Source organism: Perca fluviatilis, chromosome 8, assembly GCF_010015445.1.
Source record: "Perca fluviatilis chromosome 8, GENO_Pfluv_1.0, whole genome shotgun sequence".
Lineage (NCBI taxonomy): Eukaryota > Metazoa > Chordata > Actinopteri > Perciformes > Percidae > Perca > Perca fluviatilis.
Genome location: NC_053119.1, coordinates 14,170,550 through 14,185,690, shown reverse-complemented (window position 1 = coordinate 14,185,690; position 15,141 = coordinate 14,170,550). Strand labels below are relative to the sequence as shown.

The 15,141-nt window shown below is 44.0% G+C and overlaps 1 protein-coding gene across 9 annotated transcripts in view; it reads left to right on the top strand.

Annotated features, from left to right (window-relative positions):
- Positions 1–15,141, top strand: part of frmd4a (FERM domain containing 4A) — an 87,658-nt gene that overhangs the window by 12,433 nt on the left and 60,084 nt on the right. For 3 of the 9 annotated variants that reach the window (XM_039809471.1, XM_039809469.1, XM_039809472.1), the window contains exon 1: positions 1,285–1,303. The exons of 1 other annotated variant lie outside the window; for it this stretch is intronic. Coding sequence is in view for 5 of the 8 variants with exons in the window: in XM_039809470.1 (XP_039665404.1) it covers positions 1,028–1,303 (276 nt within the window). In the remaining 3 variants the exon portion in view is untranslated. Of the gene's footprint in view, positions 1–1,003; positions 1,304–4,319; positions 4,339–12,807; positions 13,254–15,141 lie in introns of those variants that run through there. 5 more of the 9 variants (XM_039809470.1, XM_039809484.1, XM_039809478.1 and 2 more) reach the window with 4 other exon arrangements.

Sequence of the window (15,141 nt, the reverse complement as noted above, 5' to 3'; positions counted from 1 at the left end):
GCCTCTAAAATATGCCTCTGTCGCATTCTGTCTGCTCAGTGCCTCTCAGACACACTCACTCTGTGTTAAGAGGCTTGTATGTAGGACAGGGAAGACAAAAGCAAAGGCTGCGACCTTTGCAAAGTTAGAAAAGGTGGAAGGTGTGTGTGTTTGCTTTAAGGAATGCCTTTTGATCCCCTGCATAACAGATATTCTATTCATTTTCTACTCATGTATGAATGGGTCTCACTAAAATCCAAGGTGACTTCCAATGCAGCAAGAATGACATAAGATAGTAGAGTGCACCTGCCTCTCCCGTCGCAGGCCTTTCTAGAAATCACACACACACACTTCCATGCACACACATGCACACACACACACACACACGCACTTGCGTCCAGAGAGACACACAGAAATGGAGAGCCATTAACTGTAATGTGGAACGACAGATTTGGGGTGCGGAGTGACACAGCAAAATTCAAATTACTAACAGTACTGCAGAGAATGACTAAGCAGAATCCCTTTCATCTGCACTTGCTGTCCTTCGTCACTCGAGGCTGACAAAAAAAGACATGAATGGAGACAAAGAAAACTGGAAAAGACAGAACAACGGACGGCAAAAAAGATAAAAATACTAAAGACAAAAATAGACCTACATTAAATAAAGATATGTCAATAATAATAATGCTTACAGGCAGAGTGGTAGGCATAGAAAAATGCAACACAAAGATAATAAACTCACAGACATGATATGACATACATCAAGTCATAAAACCATTTAAGTTGATTTGGTTCTACACATGAGCAGTTGAGGTGTGTATGAAGTGTGTTGCATTCTCTGCAGACCTGAACAGCTACTTGTCCGCTGTATAAGAGTAAACCCTTTAGACAGTTAGCTTTAGACAGGTGCTTAAGAGGCTTTATCAACATGTCTGGAATAGATACTATTTTTGAGTGTGCGAGTGTGTGTGTGTGCAAACCTCAAACCACTTGGAAGATTTGATTAGAACACATCCCTATTTTCCAAGCCAGGTGGACATCGCGATCAATGAGGCTCACACAGAAACACACACTGCGCTCTTGCTCAAAATTAGAATTAAAGACCAAAACTGTCCTCGGAGCTTTTACCATCAATCAGAATTTAGAGAGGCTTGTTAAGGCCAGTTTTGCGATGCACAGTCTGAGGTGCTGCAATAACCACGACCCTGGTGTTCTCGCTGCTTACTGGATTACTGGGACAGTCAACTTCCATGAGGAAAGCGGTGGTGGAGAGACATTGGAAGACTCCTCAGACTTAAACTGCTTCACTGTTCTTCATCTTAAGGTACTGTAAAATGGAGTTGATGTAGTGGGTGATTATTAGTTTGCATTCGCTACCACGTCTTTTATTTGTATCTATAAATCTATGTAATAGTTATTGTTTATTTATGTGTGTATGATCGTGTTTACGTGGCAGTGTTCACAGGGCATTCTTTATTCCACATATATATTCACATAGATCTGTGCAGAAACAGTAGCTTGGCTGTTCAAACTCCCTCTCTTGTGTAAATGACAGAGTAATGTGTTTAATGTTTGTGTATTTGTAAGCACATGCGAGTGTCCCCTGTATGTGTGTGTGTGATGGAAGATAACGTGTTGTTTGCTTCTGCGTATTATGTAAAGAGGGGAGGTGATGTTCTGCTTTCTCTGCAGTGACTGTTGTAACCATTGCACCGACGATTCATTCCTCTACCTTCACACACACACACACACACACACACACACACTGGATTCTACACAGAAATCTGGGTTTTAACCCTAGCCGTGCTAGGGAGTCACACTGGGACATGCTGTCCTGTGTCGCCTCTCTGTTGGGGGCTAAGCTCCTCACTAATGACGAATGCTGGTCTAGATAGGCTACCTGCTGCTCTCGACACTCTTCACTGCATTCAGACTCCACGTGCCACCTGCTTCGCAAGTCTTAGTAGCCATATACTGTCCATCTTCACCATGCTGGAAGGTATTTATAATACATGAGCGGCATGCAGATGAGAATTAGAGGGATATTCCAAGTTACTAATGGTGGGGTGTTACATATTCACATCAGGCAGCATTAGGAGAGAATTCAGGATAACAGTGAGGCCTCCTGAGGGCAAACAAAGGACTGATGGATCTGGGCACTCTATCTTTAACACCCAGTGACGTGTATTATGGTGAATGTATGCATGTGTGTGTGTGTGTGTTTCACACACAGAATCCCGGGTGTGCAATAGACTTGGTCACAGCCCAGTGCTCCTGACCACAGAGTTGACGTGAGGACTGATGAGCGACCGATCCAGCCGACCCCACCCCCGAAATAGGTCAGAGGGCAAAGGTCGTTGGCACTCTGGGTCTGTACGGGTTTAGGAAGGAGAGGCAGGAGAGAGAGACAAGATTGAGAGGGATGTGTCTGAGACGCAGCAGGGCTGAGAGAGAGAAAGAGAGATGAAGAGAGAAGAGACAGAGGTGTGAAAGGGGTTTGATTTGGAGAGAAAGGAAGAGGTGTGACCATTTTAGTTAGAGCATTACAATACTTTGGTTCAAGGAGAATAATGTAGTCTTGTGTCAAAAACTGCTCACTGAATTAGTAATTTGCATGGTTACTCTTGGTTCTATGCAGGAACCTTATGCGCTAAATGGTCAGTGTGTCCATTTAAGGAAAAATGTGATTATATGAGAGCCAGTCCTTTCACCACACTGTCAGTCAAAATGCTTTGGCAAAAACAGTTAAGGAAATCCTCAGTAACCAGCATCCTATATCACTAATACACTTAAAATAAACCAGCCCTGACTCGGATGGCAGAGAAATCTGATCACTAACCAGTTGCATGGTCAGGTTTTCCTGCAGTACCTCCTGTTCCCCAAATAACTTGGTTACTTTGGTGCATGTAAATGTAGTTTGTGTCTCCGTCCTTAAGGCTTGTTACTGTATTCAGTCATATCCTGTTTGTTGGGACAGCCCAGCTAAGCTCACTCTCCCCCTTACACCCCGCTGTCTGACTTAGTCTCTCTGTTTCTTTCTTTCTCTGTGTCTGGTTAACACAAAGAAAACGGGGGGGTACATTCCACCAGCGTTTGCCTGAAAAACAAAAACAACCCCTCTCCATGGAGCGTCCCACCAACATCCGTCGTCCCCCTGTTTCCCTTCTACTTCCCTTCCTCCCTCAGTGAATCATTTCCCCCCTGCTCTGCTTCACCCTTATTTCCCCTCCCACCCCTCTCCTTCCCAACCAGCCCTCTACCCCACATGCCCTGTCTCCTGCAACCCCAACGCACCCCTCCCCATCACTGTTACATAAGCTTCCAGTCATAGATCCAGGGCCATATCGCTGTTGTTTTCCCCCTGTGTGTCTATTGGAGCCTCAGCTTCCATGGCCAGCCGTTAATGAGCCCCCTACAAAGGCCCATTGATGAGAGGCCCAGTGTGAGAGAGGATGACCCCAGCCAAGAGCACCCAGAACTGGGCATCAGCTGCCCTAGGCTCTCCCTCCACACAAAGACGTCCACTGTGGACAGGGACCTGAAAGGGCACAGAGAAAAACAGGGAGAGAGAAAGGGGAAAAAGAGGGAGGAGATGTCCCGTTCAAACAACTTAGAGAATGTGAGATAGAAAGATATAAATAAAAAATGAAAAAAATGAAACAGATGTATGACTTCATCACATAGTAGTTGATTATCTGACTATTAGCGTATGCTTCTTCCTCCTCCTCCTCCTCCTCTGTGAATCTTCTGAACAGTGAGACCCACCCTCTACCCTCCCTCTGCCAGGGAGTCTTTATCTCACTCATGGATCATAACTCAGATCTGAAGAGGGGACTACAAGTATCTAGTCTGTCACAAATCCAAGCCATAGGCTTGATTAAAGGAGCGACCGAAGCACTTTGAGGGGACCCCCACACTCTTTTTTGGAAACATTTGGAGCACTAACTGGAATCCAGTTTTTTTTAGAGCCAAGTTTAGTGGAGATTGACACGCTTGTTTATCATATTTGGACTACAACTGGTCTTTTGGGAAGCTGTCTTGGATGGAGAATGAGAGGAGAATGTGGACGTATTAGGCTGGACTGTTAGAAGCCGTCATGGTACGATCAGATGAAGAATCGGAATGTTATATGACTGACATGGCTTAACTACTTCCTTTAAGTCATCTGTCAGCATCCCATGGTTACACCTAAGAAGATATAGAGTTTGAGTCCTTGTTGAGACTTTTCAATTTAGTCAGAAAATCTTTATTATTTTCCGTGGTGTTTTTTTTTTTTTTTTGATCAGCTGAAGGATGACTCTTGCGGCACGGCTCGAGGACTTAGAGGTGACCCTGGAGCACATGCTTATGGATGTCTTTGTAAGTTTTCTCACTCTCTTTTTGGGGTAAATTTTGTTTTTAAAATGCATTTGTCTTTTGTCACTATTCCCCTCACTTCTCTCTGTGTGACCTCTCCGGTCCATAATTAACAGTTGGAAACCCGAGGCCAGCATATGTCTCTTTCCAGATGCTCTCTCGTTAATTGGCACCAAAAAAAAACATGCTGATTAGAAGTCAAACTCTCTGCAGAGGGAGAGTTAGGGAATAAACTGGCTGACCAGGAATGTAACCTGGACTGCATGGCCAATGCATGACTCAACACTGGGTTAGCCCACTGAGTTAAGACTTTGGGAATGTTAACTCAGCATGTGAGGAGCACTGATCCAACCAAGCTCCAAAGTATTACATCTAGGTACTGGGCTTACTTGTGCTTTTCCGTGGTCTGCAGCCTTCATATTTATCCGCATGTAGCCATAAATCTTTTTGATTAGGAAGGAATGAAATCTCCAAGTGAAGGAAGGTGAGGATTGAGAATGAGGAAATGAGGGATGAAAGAGGAATAAGAACGAGAAGTAAAGTCTGATGGATGTGATCGTCAGGTTTCCATTCCCCGTGACGCTTGGTTAGAGGTAGATTACTCAGGCCCCTGTGGTTTACAAAGCATTCGCGCTGTGGGAATAAAAAAATAAATAAAAAATTGCTCTACGCTGCATCCCGGCTCAGGCGCACAGATACACAAACGTGCCCTCGAACACACATTTAAATACGATAGCACGCAGTCACACATGCAGTCTACCTCTGCAGACACACACCCACATTGTAAATACGAGATGTCAGAATCCCGGATTGCTTTGATCTGCCGGCTGCTGTAATGACTTTGGTCGTTAAGCTGCTGTTTCCCTTTAACATTGTTTACAGGCACAGGCATCTGTTGGAGGAAACAGCAATCTGTCCGTCCCTGAGATATACTTCGCTTTCAATGAACACTGTCAGCACTCACTCCACTGCTGCAGGGGCATCCATGTCACCGACATATGTGGATATGTGCTTCCTAAATCCATCAACCTATTTTGGAGATTTGGTCATTTTCATATATCCAATAGATGATTTATGACTGAAGCAATAACGATAAGTGTTTGTGGCCAGAACCGCATTTGGATTATTCATGCATGTCATGTGGGATGGAAAAATGGGAGTCAGGAAAATGCTTCCGTCCTCCACATTTCTTCTCAGCATCCTAATTAGACTGCTTATTTATTTATTTCGGTAATTGCTGGAAGAGGCTGGAAAACAGAGGGTTATCTGGCCACTTTGCATACTTAAATGAGAAATATTCAAATCGCCTGCACCCTTTCCAGGCTGCTTGCTTACTGGACGTGCATATGGCAATGCATGCGTACATCCAACACGCACGTGCGCGCACACACACACACACACACACACACACACACACACACACACACACACACACACGTTAAGATGAGCTAAGAAGAGGCCTATTTCAGTGAACCATCAAATGAAGGCAGGGTGATTTAAATACTTTGATGGGAAGGCTTACCAGCAGCAGACGTTGTGTCTTGGATCAGGCATCTAATGTTACTGAAAACATTTTGTGTTCCAAAACAGGAGATCAACAGTAATATAGGCTATAATATATATTGAAGGGTTCAACTTTTCCGTCTGCGTGAATTAACCCAGCAGTGAGCAAAGACAGGGGTCGTTAAAGGAATATTGAGGGTCATTAGAATAATGACAGTGCTTCTCCATCCTCCAGCAGAGACGGACCTCCAGGGCCCTATCTATGATGCTCATTGGCTTGGAGCAGCAGCTGAGTGCGCAGCTATTTTCATTAGCACAGCAGCGCATATGAATGATTCAGGAAAGCCGAGAGGATCCGGGGCAACAAACTTCCTCTGCAACCTATTTTACTACTAGAAAAGGAGGTTACTATTTTGTCGCCTTGATTGCTCGCAGGAAACTGGAGTCGAAGCGAGAGTCACTTGTAGACTTGTAGATTTTTCAGGTGAACACTTTTATTTCCTCTGCATTCGAGACCACTCATAGATTTAAAGCACAAAACAAAGCCTGGTGGCCGGTTAGCTCAGTTGGTAGAGTGGGCGCACGTATGCAGAGGTTTGTTCCTTCGACGCAGAAGGTCCAGGGTTCGAGTCTGACCTGTGGTGGTTTTCCTGCTTGTCTCTCCCCTTTCATATCTCAGCTTTCCTATCCAATAAAGGCAGAAATGCCCAAAAAATAAATTACAAACAAAAAGCACATGACTGCACACAACATGGTGACAAAGTCAGCCAACTGTACCAGCTTAGAATTGAGAAAAGTAGCGCGAAAATCCATCGATCCTGTTTACATTAACTCGTATTTTCAAAGAACACGGCACTGCCATTGTCACAAAGGCAAGGCAAATTTGAAAATAGCAGCTTCCCCCCTCCTCACCCCGCCAAAAAATGTAATGTCTTTTAGAAGAGAAATGTCTATTCATTTTAGAGGAAATATTAAAAAAATAAAATATCATCTGTGTGACTATATAGCTTGATTTCCATGACATTTGTTCGTTCACATAGCAACGAACATCTCTGCCACATAACACAAGACCCTTTGAAGGTATCTGGTGACTGGATTTTTTTGTTTTGTTTGTGGCGTCACATCAGCTCCTTGCAAAGCTGCCGTGTATTGTGCTGCTGGTCCGCTGCTGTGTGAGCTGCGAGGGGAGGACAGGACAGGACAGGGAGAGAGACGGCAGCTCCTCTTTCAGATTCTGCCTCACAAAGGCTGACAGTTACGTCAGGAAACGAAGCGATGTGATTAAAAATGCATCCGAACCTTGTGTAGTTTAATTGAATCTCCTCCTCGTGCACCCCACAAACGTCTCCAGTCCCCCCACGGCCCTCTCCCCCAACATCCTCATCGCATTTATGATGCAGGCCTGGAGGCAGAGCTAAACTTCCCCTCTCTCGCTCTTCTTCCTCCCAGGCCTCTCGTTTTCTCCTCCATCCCCCTCGCCCTCCTCTGACAGAGGAAGATCTCAGCTGGATGGGATTGTTTCCGTCGCAGCTGTACCGCTCTGCTCTGCTCTTTTCAGCACTGTCTGCTCTCTTTCCAGCAGCGATAAAGCAGTAGTTCATCTTCGGGAGAGCTGGTCTGCCACAAAGGGCCTGCAGTCTGTAAGAGCATTAATTCTGCCAGGAGAACAAACACTGTGACTTACTGAAACTCTCTCCACATTGTGTCACTGTATTGTACGTTATGTGCGTCTATGTGCATGGCGCGTAACCTATTCTCCAGCATACTCTTCTCTTTTGACTGTGCTACTGTAGATGGGTTGTGGTCAGATGGAGGCCATTGACTGGGTGTATTATGTGTGACCATTCGGTTATGTAACGGGCATGTCCTCTGCCCAGTGATAAAATTGTTAAATTATAGCAAGCAGAGCTCTTCGATCTATCTCCATCCCTCCCTCCATACCTCACTCTCTCTGTCTCTTTCTCCTCTCCCCCTCTACATCTCTCGCTCTCTTGCTTTTCCTCTCTCTCCACCAAGCAGTTGTGATCCCGTCTACATTGATCTGATGGTGGTAATGATCGCTACGAGACTGGAGTCACAGTGTCAAGTCCTGTCAGGACCAAGGCATAACTTTTAAGAAATCTCAAAGCCTTTTTTTTCTGCAACCTTACCCTGCTTGTCCTTTCTTTATTGATTCTTTTTCAGGCATTTTTGCCTTTATTTGATACCAGATAGAAAACGAGGGGAGAGATAGGGGGGTGGCATGCAACAAAGGTCCAGCTAACTGGGGGCGTTGTGGTTATGTGGTATGCTTTGCTATACCCAGCTGTCCGATTTTTCAAGGCTATGCCTGTATTCTATATTTGATTGTTAACAAATCAAATAATAAGACCAAAACTAACATTGTTTAGTCTATTAATACGTATTGACTTTCCTACTCTGTCTGTGGCATTCAGCCCCGAGCTCATTCATTCCTACTGAAGACGTAAATCTTTAAAAATAGTTCACAAATATACATATTTCCTAAAACAGCCAGGTATTTATTTTTGGAAAACATTACCAAATAGGAGTAGATAGTGTATTCATTGATGACTATTTTCAGTCGTGGATTAATCTTAGTCTTGTTCTTTGCATAAAATTTAGAACTAAAGAAATATAGAACAGAGGAACACATTCTGTGTTATTATACAAAGTTCTGGGAAAACTTCAGTTCCCTCCATAATATAAATGAAATTTAGATAATATAGTCAGATTTGCCTATCAGATGTTTCTCATTTTCTTGCCTCATGAGTCTTCACTGTGACTGCAGAATCACCCGAATAAATAGAGAAAAGACAAGCATCATAAACTTTATCCATTTTTTATGCGCACACCCATAAACTAATCAGCTATTATTATTCAGCCTTTAATTCCTATCGTAGGCATGGCCCAGAGTCTGATGGTGACCGGCCCAGCACATGCAGAGGCTTTCCAGTGGACTTGGGTGAATAATTGAGAAGCCTTGTGTGCTGTTCACTGATGCAAATTGCACATCCAGCGCCCCATTCAAGTCTTTGGCTTCCCTCATAACAGACTACTGATTGGCCCATTGGAATGATATATTCTAATTCCATTTAGGCATGAATGACTGTATAATGGCAGTGTATGTGTGAATGTGGACTGCACCCAGACAAAGACAGAGTTTTTTTTTTCTCAAGCCAATGTCGCACCACATCGGGGTACTAACATTCAAAGATGGACGTGATTTTTCAGTCTCTCTACATTCCATTGGTGCCACTGTCTGAAATTGTAATCATTTTGAAAGACACATAAGCAGATATGCAGTATGTGCACGCACCCAAACACAGTCACCTCCCGGCGGGATGAGCAGATGTTGTGCTGAGCGACACGGTTTGTCCAGGACAACCTGTCCCCGTGCTCCACCAAATCTCTCTGAAACATAAACACGTCCCAGTTTTCACAATGAGTCGCACAAATGTCCCTGTTTCCTGAAAATCTTTCAGCCCCTCGGTTACCTTTCTGAGCATGTAAAAGTGTTTCCCAGGCCTTCTCACACAGACACTATGATAATGGGATGATAATTGAAGTGGATGCTCCCCTGTGGAGAAGTCATTATGATTGGTTCTGGCCTGATGAAGGGTGGGAGGGCCCCCTTTTTGCTCATCTCACTCTCATGAGATAGAGGAAAAACAACACTAGCATACACTTAGAAGCACAGACAGAAGCGCACAGTGAGAAATGAATTGAGTTACGCTATCAGGGTGGTATTGTTTAGATATATAATCTGTGTTTTCTGCGCAGTGGCCCTGCAACTCAACCCCTTTGTAATTTGTGGAGTCTTGGAACATAAACATTCAACCCCCTCCTTCACTGCCTGGGATGGGGAGAGAGTCCAGCTAGAGGGCATTTCCATAAACACCACCCACACACACACACATAAACACACACACAAACACAGTGAGGAGTGGGACCAAAGGGATGAGTCAGACAGCCGTGGGCAGAGACTGGCTGGGTTATCAGGGTAAATTAATGCATAACAATGCCAGCAGTCTAAAATTGAGAACCATTGCTTCTTCTTATTACAAATACAGACAAAGACTATAAGCAGACAAACACACACACTAAACAAACGGTAGAAATAAAACCCAGACAGTCTAAGCGCTTTGTTTGCACCTCCCTCATTAGCATCTCTCATAACCAGGTAGTGATCTTCTCTCTTTCTCTTCTTTGTCTCGCTCCTTCTCTCTTTTGTTATATGCAGGTTTGTTGGAAATGTATTAATAGCCGTTAGTTCATTTTTGAGGACAGTTGGTGTGAACTGATCCAGCACAGAGAGGCAGAATCTCCCAGCTTTTTTGCCAGATTTTTGTATGTTTATGCCTCATTATGTATGCAGTTTTGTACTTCACATATTTTTATTACGTGCAAATCCCATTTGCGTTTATTTCTGCATGCTTGTTGACTGAAATGGGTCATTGTGCATCTAGCCTGAGGCATCAAGAATAACAAGATATTTTTTTGGGATTCTTTTCCTCCTGTCAAGACGAGGGCTTATCACCTCACTGGATTTGTGGCAGTGGAATTTAAAAAATCTCAAAAGTAAAAAAAAAAAAATAATAATAAAAAAAACAGAGCGGAGGAGGAGAACAAACACAAACCATACTTAAACTGTTCAATTAGGAGAGTGTATTGTCATCTCCCTGTCAAGGTGTCATACGAGCCTACTATGAAAGCAGCGAGGTTTGTCTCCTGAATCAGCAGTGGCTGTTAATCTCTGTCATCGCGATCTGAATTAACATCAAACGCACACATCGCACAGAGTACCAGGAACAGGGCAAAGATAAATGAATTCTGTTTTTTTGGATCCCTGTTCAGTTATTCCAGTGTGTCATCTGCAAGACCTGGATGTCTGCAAACTAAGTTTATAAATAGCCCTCTGATATTTCTCATGTAGGCCACAGTCACTCACACACTGATGTGGGCTAGGGTATTGAATAAGTAATGCTTACTGGGGATTACCACCGCAGATGATTTTTCCTGTATGCTTGCTGTGCAGCTTTAGCACAATGTGTGTATGTGTGACATATACAGTATCATGTCACTAAAGCCAGCGCTGGTCCCCACTTAAAGAAATGATAAGGATCTGTTTTTATTGTCAGTCCCTAAAGCCCGCACTGACTTTGGCAAAAAGGCTTTAAAATTTTGCAGCACCATCTGCATGGAATCAGCTTCAGAATGAGCTACAGTTGAAGGAGTTGGTCTCACTTTATTCTTTTAAAGGCTTTCTAAAAGATCTTGCAGAAAGGCAGTCTGTCTGTCATTGTTTTTAAATTGATTTAGGACCCAGATTTTCTTTATGATGACATTGGTGTTTGAATATGATGAGTGAAAGTGTGTCTATGTTTTTATTTCGTTATTGTCTTTGTATTTAATGAAACCAAGCTGCTGCCACTTGCCAGGACCCTCTTGTAAAAGAGATTTGTAATCTCAAGGAGTTTTTTCCTGGTTAAATAAAGGTTTGAATGAATGAATGAATATAATGGATGGAAAAGGCTTGTTTGTTTGCTCATTTTGACTGGTGGCTTTAATCTGATTTCATACCCTGTGACCGAGCATCAAATCACCTCATAACTGATAATACCAAGCTAAATCATACTGGTTATAATACAATGCTGCTGGCTTACAATAGCTAGCTAGCCCATACAAAACGTTAGCTGTTTAATGCGTGAACCTACTGTAGCCTATAGGGGTGGGGGAAAAAATCAATACGGCATAGTATCGCAATATTTTCCGTGGCATTACTCTATCGATACACAGACGCCAAGTATCGATCTTTTATTCTATATGTGTTGGTCAGTTTGTCTGCTTGACAATCCCATTTTGCAACAATAAAATTGAAGTGAAATGCACAAACAGAGAAATGTATCTTTTTAGATAAAACTGATGTTGACAAAGTTTTGTTTTGGGGACATCATTTGAAATTGGGAAAAATTTGATATATTGGTAATAAATTGCAATATATCGCAGAATATTGCAATATCTTTAAAATCGCAATGATATTGTATTGTGACATAAGTATCGTGATGATATCGTATCGTGAGGCCTCTGGTGATTCCCACCCCTAGTAGCCTACATGTATGTGTGCATATGTGCAAAGTGAACATCTGTGTACGCCTACATATGTGTGTGCATGTGTGTTGATCCACTTAAGTTAATCAGCTGGCAGTTGAGTATTGATGTGCAGAGGCAAACAGAGCTTAGCGGTGAGTGATGATGAGAATATGACAGTAAGTCACTAGGTGCAGCTGTAACTCATGAGTCCAATAGCTTTAATGGACATGTAAAGACCACCGTGGTGGAAACAGAGGACTGACTCAGCTCTCCGTGGCTGCAGCCATCATGATAGAAGATCTCTGCTGGAGTCTCGCCGCTAAAAGTCCACAACTGTCACAGCTTTGTGAGAAGAAATTCAGGCCGATTTCCACACTTTTCTGCATGTAGACGATGAACCAAGTGATAGGATGATCAATATTTGCATGCGTGAGCATTGTGGAAGGATGTGTGTGTGTGTGTGTGTGTATGTATGTGTGTGTGTGCGCGTGCGTGCGTGTGTGCGTGCGTGTGTGTGTTCCCCCTTTGTGTCCTCGTCCAGACAGTGCAGGGAGAGAAAGCTGGATGTGGGATTTCAAAGATAATCTCCCTACCAGATGGCAAAACATCCCATATTCCTTTTGAGGTTCCCCACGTGATCCCCTGTAAGGGCTGTGTGTGTGTGTGTGTGTGTGTGTGTGTGTGTGTGTGTGTGTTTGTGTGTGTGTGTGTGTGGATGGTGGGGGGTATATATCCCCACACACAATTATTATTGGATCACGTGACACGAGCGCGTATGCTAATAACAGCCGTAACGTCACATTAATCCAGTGACCTGGTTAAGCCCCCAACTGAAGGAAGTGAGTGTGGGAGGCAGGGAGGGGGAGCTGCCAGAGCCGGAGAGAAGAGAGTGGAGAAGAGAGAGGAAAGACAAAGCGCGCTCCCTCTACACTCTCTCTCCTCCTGAGCGGCAGAGTGGAGCTGAGCGGAGCAGAATGGGAAGTGTTTCAACACAGAGGGAAATAGAAGGAGAGAGAGGCACATAGGACCAGTGTGGGGCTGCTATACCCACCCACCCACACACACACACACACATACCACTAATATCACACACTTTTTTTCCTCGTACACACCCACGCGCATAGCTCGCGTGGACCCTGGCTGCCAGGCTGGACGGGACGGCGAGGACACCCACCTCACACACTCGCACACATGCTCGCACACCCACGGACACACACACTCTGGAGCGTACTATGGTGGTCCAGGGATCAGTGACGCCCGGGAGAACCCGCCGGATGATGCTTAAGCTGCCGGTGGGGACTCTACGGAGGAACAGTGGAGAGAGGGTAAGACACAAACTTCCCTCAATTCCTCTTTTACACTTTCTCCCTTCTTCTCTGACTCCCTCCTCTCCGAGACCGTGTCTTGCCGTGCTGTCCTGTGTGTAAATGGGATTTAAAAAGGTTCTTGGCTAATCCAGGGGATGGTATTAGATTTGAATTGGTGGAAGGCAAGTCAAGAGCAAAGCTTTTAATCTCCACAGTGGACAATACTTCTCTGTGTTTCTCTGTCTGTCAGTCCGAGTCTGTCAATCTTTCCAGAGCCCAGTCTGACTCTGCTAATGTATTCCACTGCCGTCCTCGGATTTCAAGGTTACAGGGAAGTCTCACTGTGGGAGAGCTGTCTTTGAGTGCAGCTCGTTTGCCTGTCACTGTCAACGCAATTGAACTGACTTGAGGCATGAGTTAGCTTCCTTTTATCAAGCAAAGCCACACATAGTCTCGCCTTCAGCGTGGTTTAAAGTGCTGGATCCCGTCCTGCCCGAGCTTTCCTGGCAGGCATCAGAAGCTTCAGTGTGTTTATGTGTTTGTGTGAATCTGGTGGGTGTGGGCTGACAGCAGAAGATAATAGTTTTCAAGCTAAGCTCAAGACGTGGTATGTGTGTTGCAAAGTTACCCTTTATTTCAGTTGTGAAGACAAGCTGTAACCTGCCAGGTGATTCACCTCTTACGCTCCTCCACAAAGTTGTTTACACCGCGAGAAAGCTGCGAGTGTTTGGAAAGGAAAGTAGCACTCAAGTTTGCAGCTGTGACTGTGTGTGTGTGTGTGTGTGTGTGTGTGTGTGTGTGTGTGTGTGTGCGAGTCCCCATTGCATTCATATGGTGATGCACGTCAGCACTCTTTCATGTTGTAAATACAGCAGTATTAAGTGAATCAGATTTAAGTAGAGTGTGTGTGCAGGTGATGAGCGAGCTGGGCTTATGGCTCATCCAAACTGCTTTCCTAAAATCATGAGGTACTTTATAGGATCATGCTGAATTGAATTCCATCTCCTTTTTGGAAAGCTCAGTCTTCCCACTTGATGTAATGTGACTTTAGTTTCATTAACGCGCCTCTTTGAGTGAATGTGACTTCTGAGAACCGCTGGTCTCTTTGTAGTTCTCTCTTTGATTGAGCGTGTACACAGAGGATACAGTAATACGCACAAGCACACACATGCTGTGCCCATGCTATCATAAATTACACAGAATGGCTTCTACATATTGAATGAATACAGCTTTCACTCTAATAACCCTGGACACACAGTACATATTCCCAGCCTGCTTCAACACAAAAAGAAGTGCTATAACCTTCACATCTCTTCAGTCAAATGCATAAAACACTACGTGGTTCCTTTGCTTCTGTAGTGAAGTTGCACTGAAGTAAACAACTTTACAGGTCTCAGGCGATATAAATTAGAATTTGTTCTAATGCTTTCAGGTCTCATTATCCAAAGACTTCAGGTCGTGTGCCATTCATTTTTTAGTGGATGGAAAACTGATTAACTGTGATCCAACTGGCTGGCTATCATATTGCTTGATGGGAAGAAACTGAATATTCACTGTCCTTTTCAGAGAAGTAATTGCTACTGGTTGATTAGCTGGTGCCCGTGCACATACACATGCACTCACTCAAATCAACTTCATTAATGGAGAAAAGCAGATTTTCTCACACAAAGGGGGGTCTCTGTCTCCTGATTGCATTCCTTTTTCTCTGCCTCCCATTTTTCTTGCAGCCAGCTGTGTGCAGACAGACTGAAGGGGGATGACTTGTTGTGATTTACATACATTCACTTGCATTATTGTGCTGCAAAAAAGGTCTGAATGGATGCATGTGCGTCTGCTTGCTGTGTAAGGTAGTGAATGCATCGGATTTTCAAAATAGCTATCCATCAAATCACACAGGCAGAAAAGT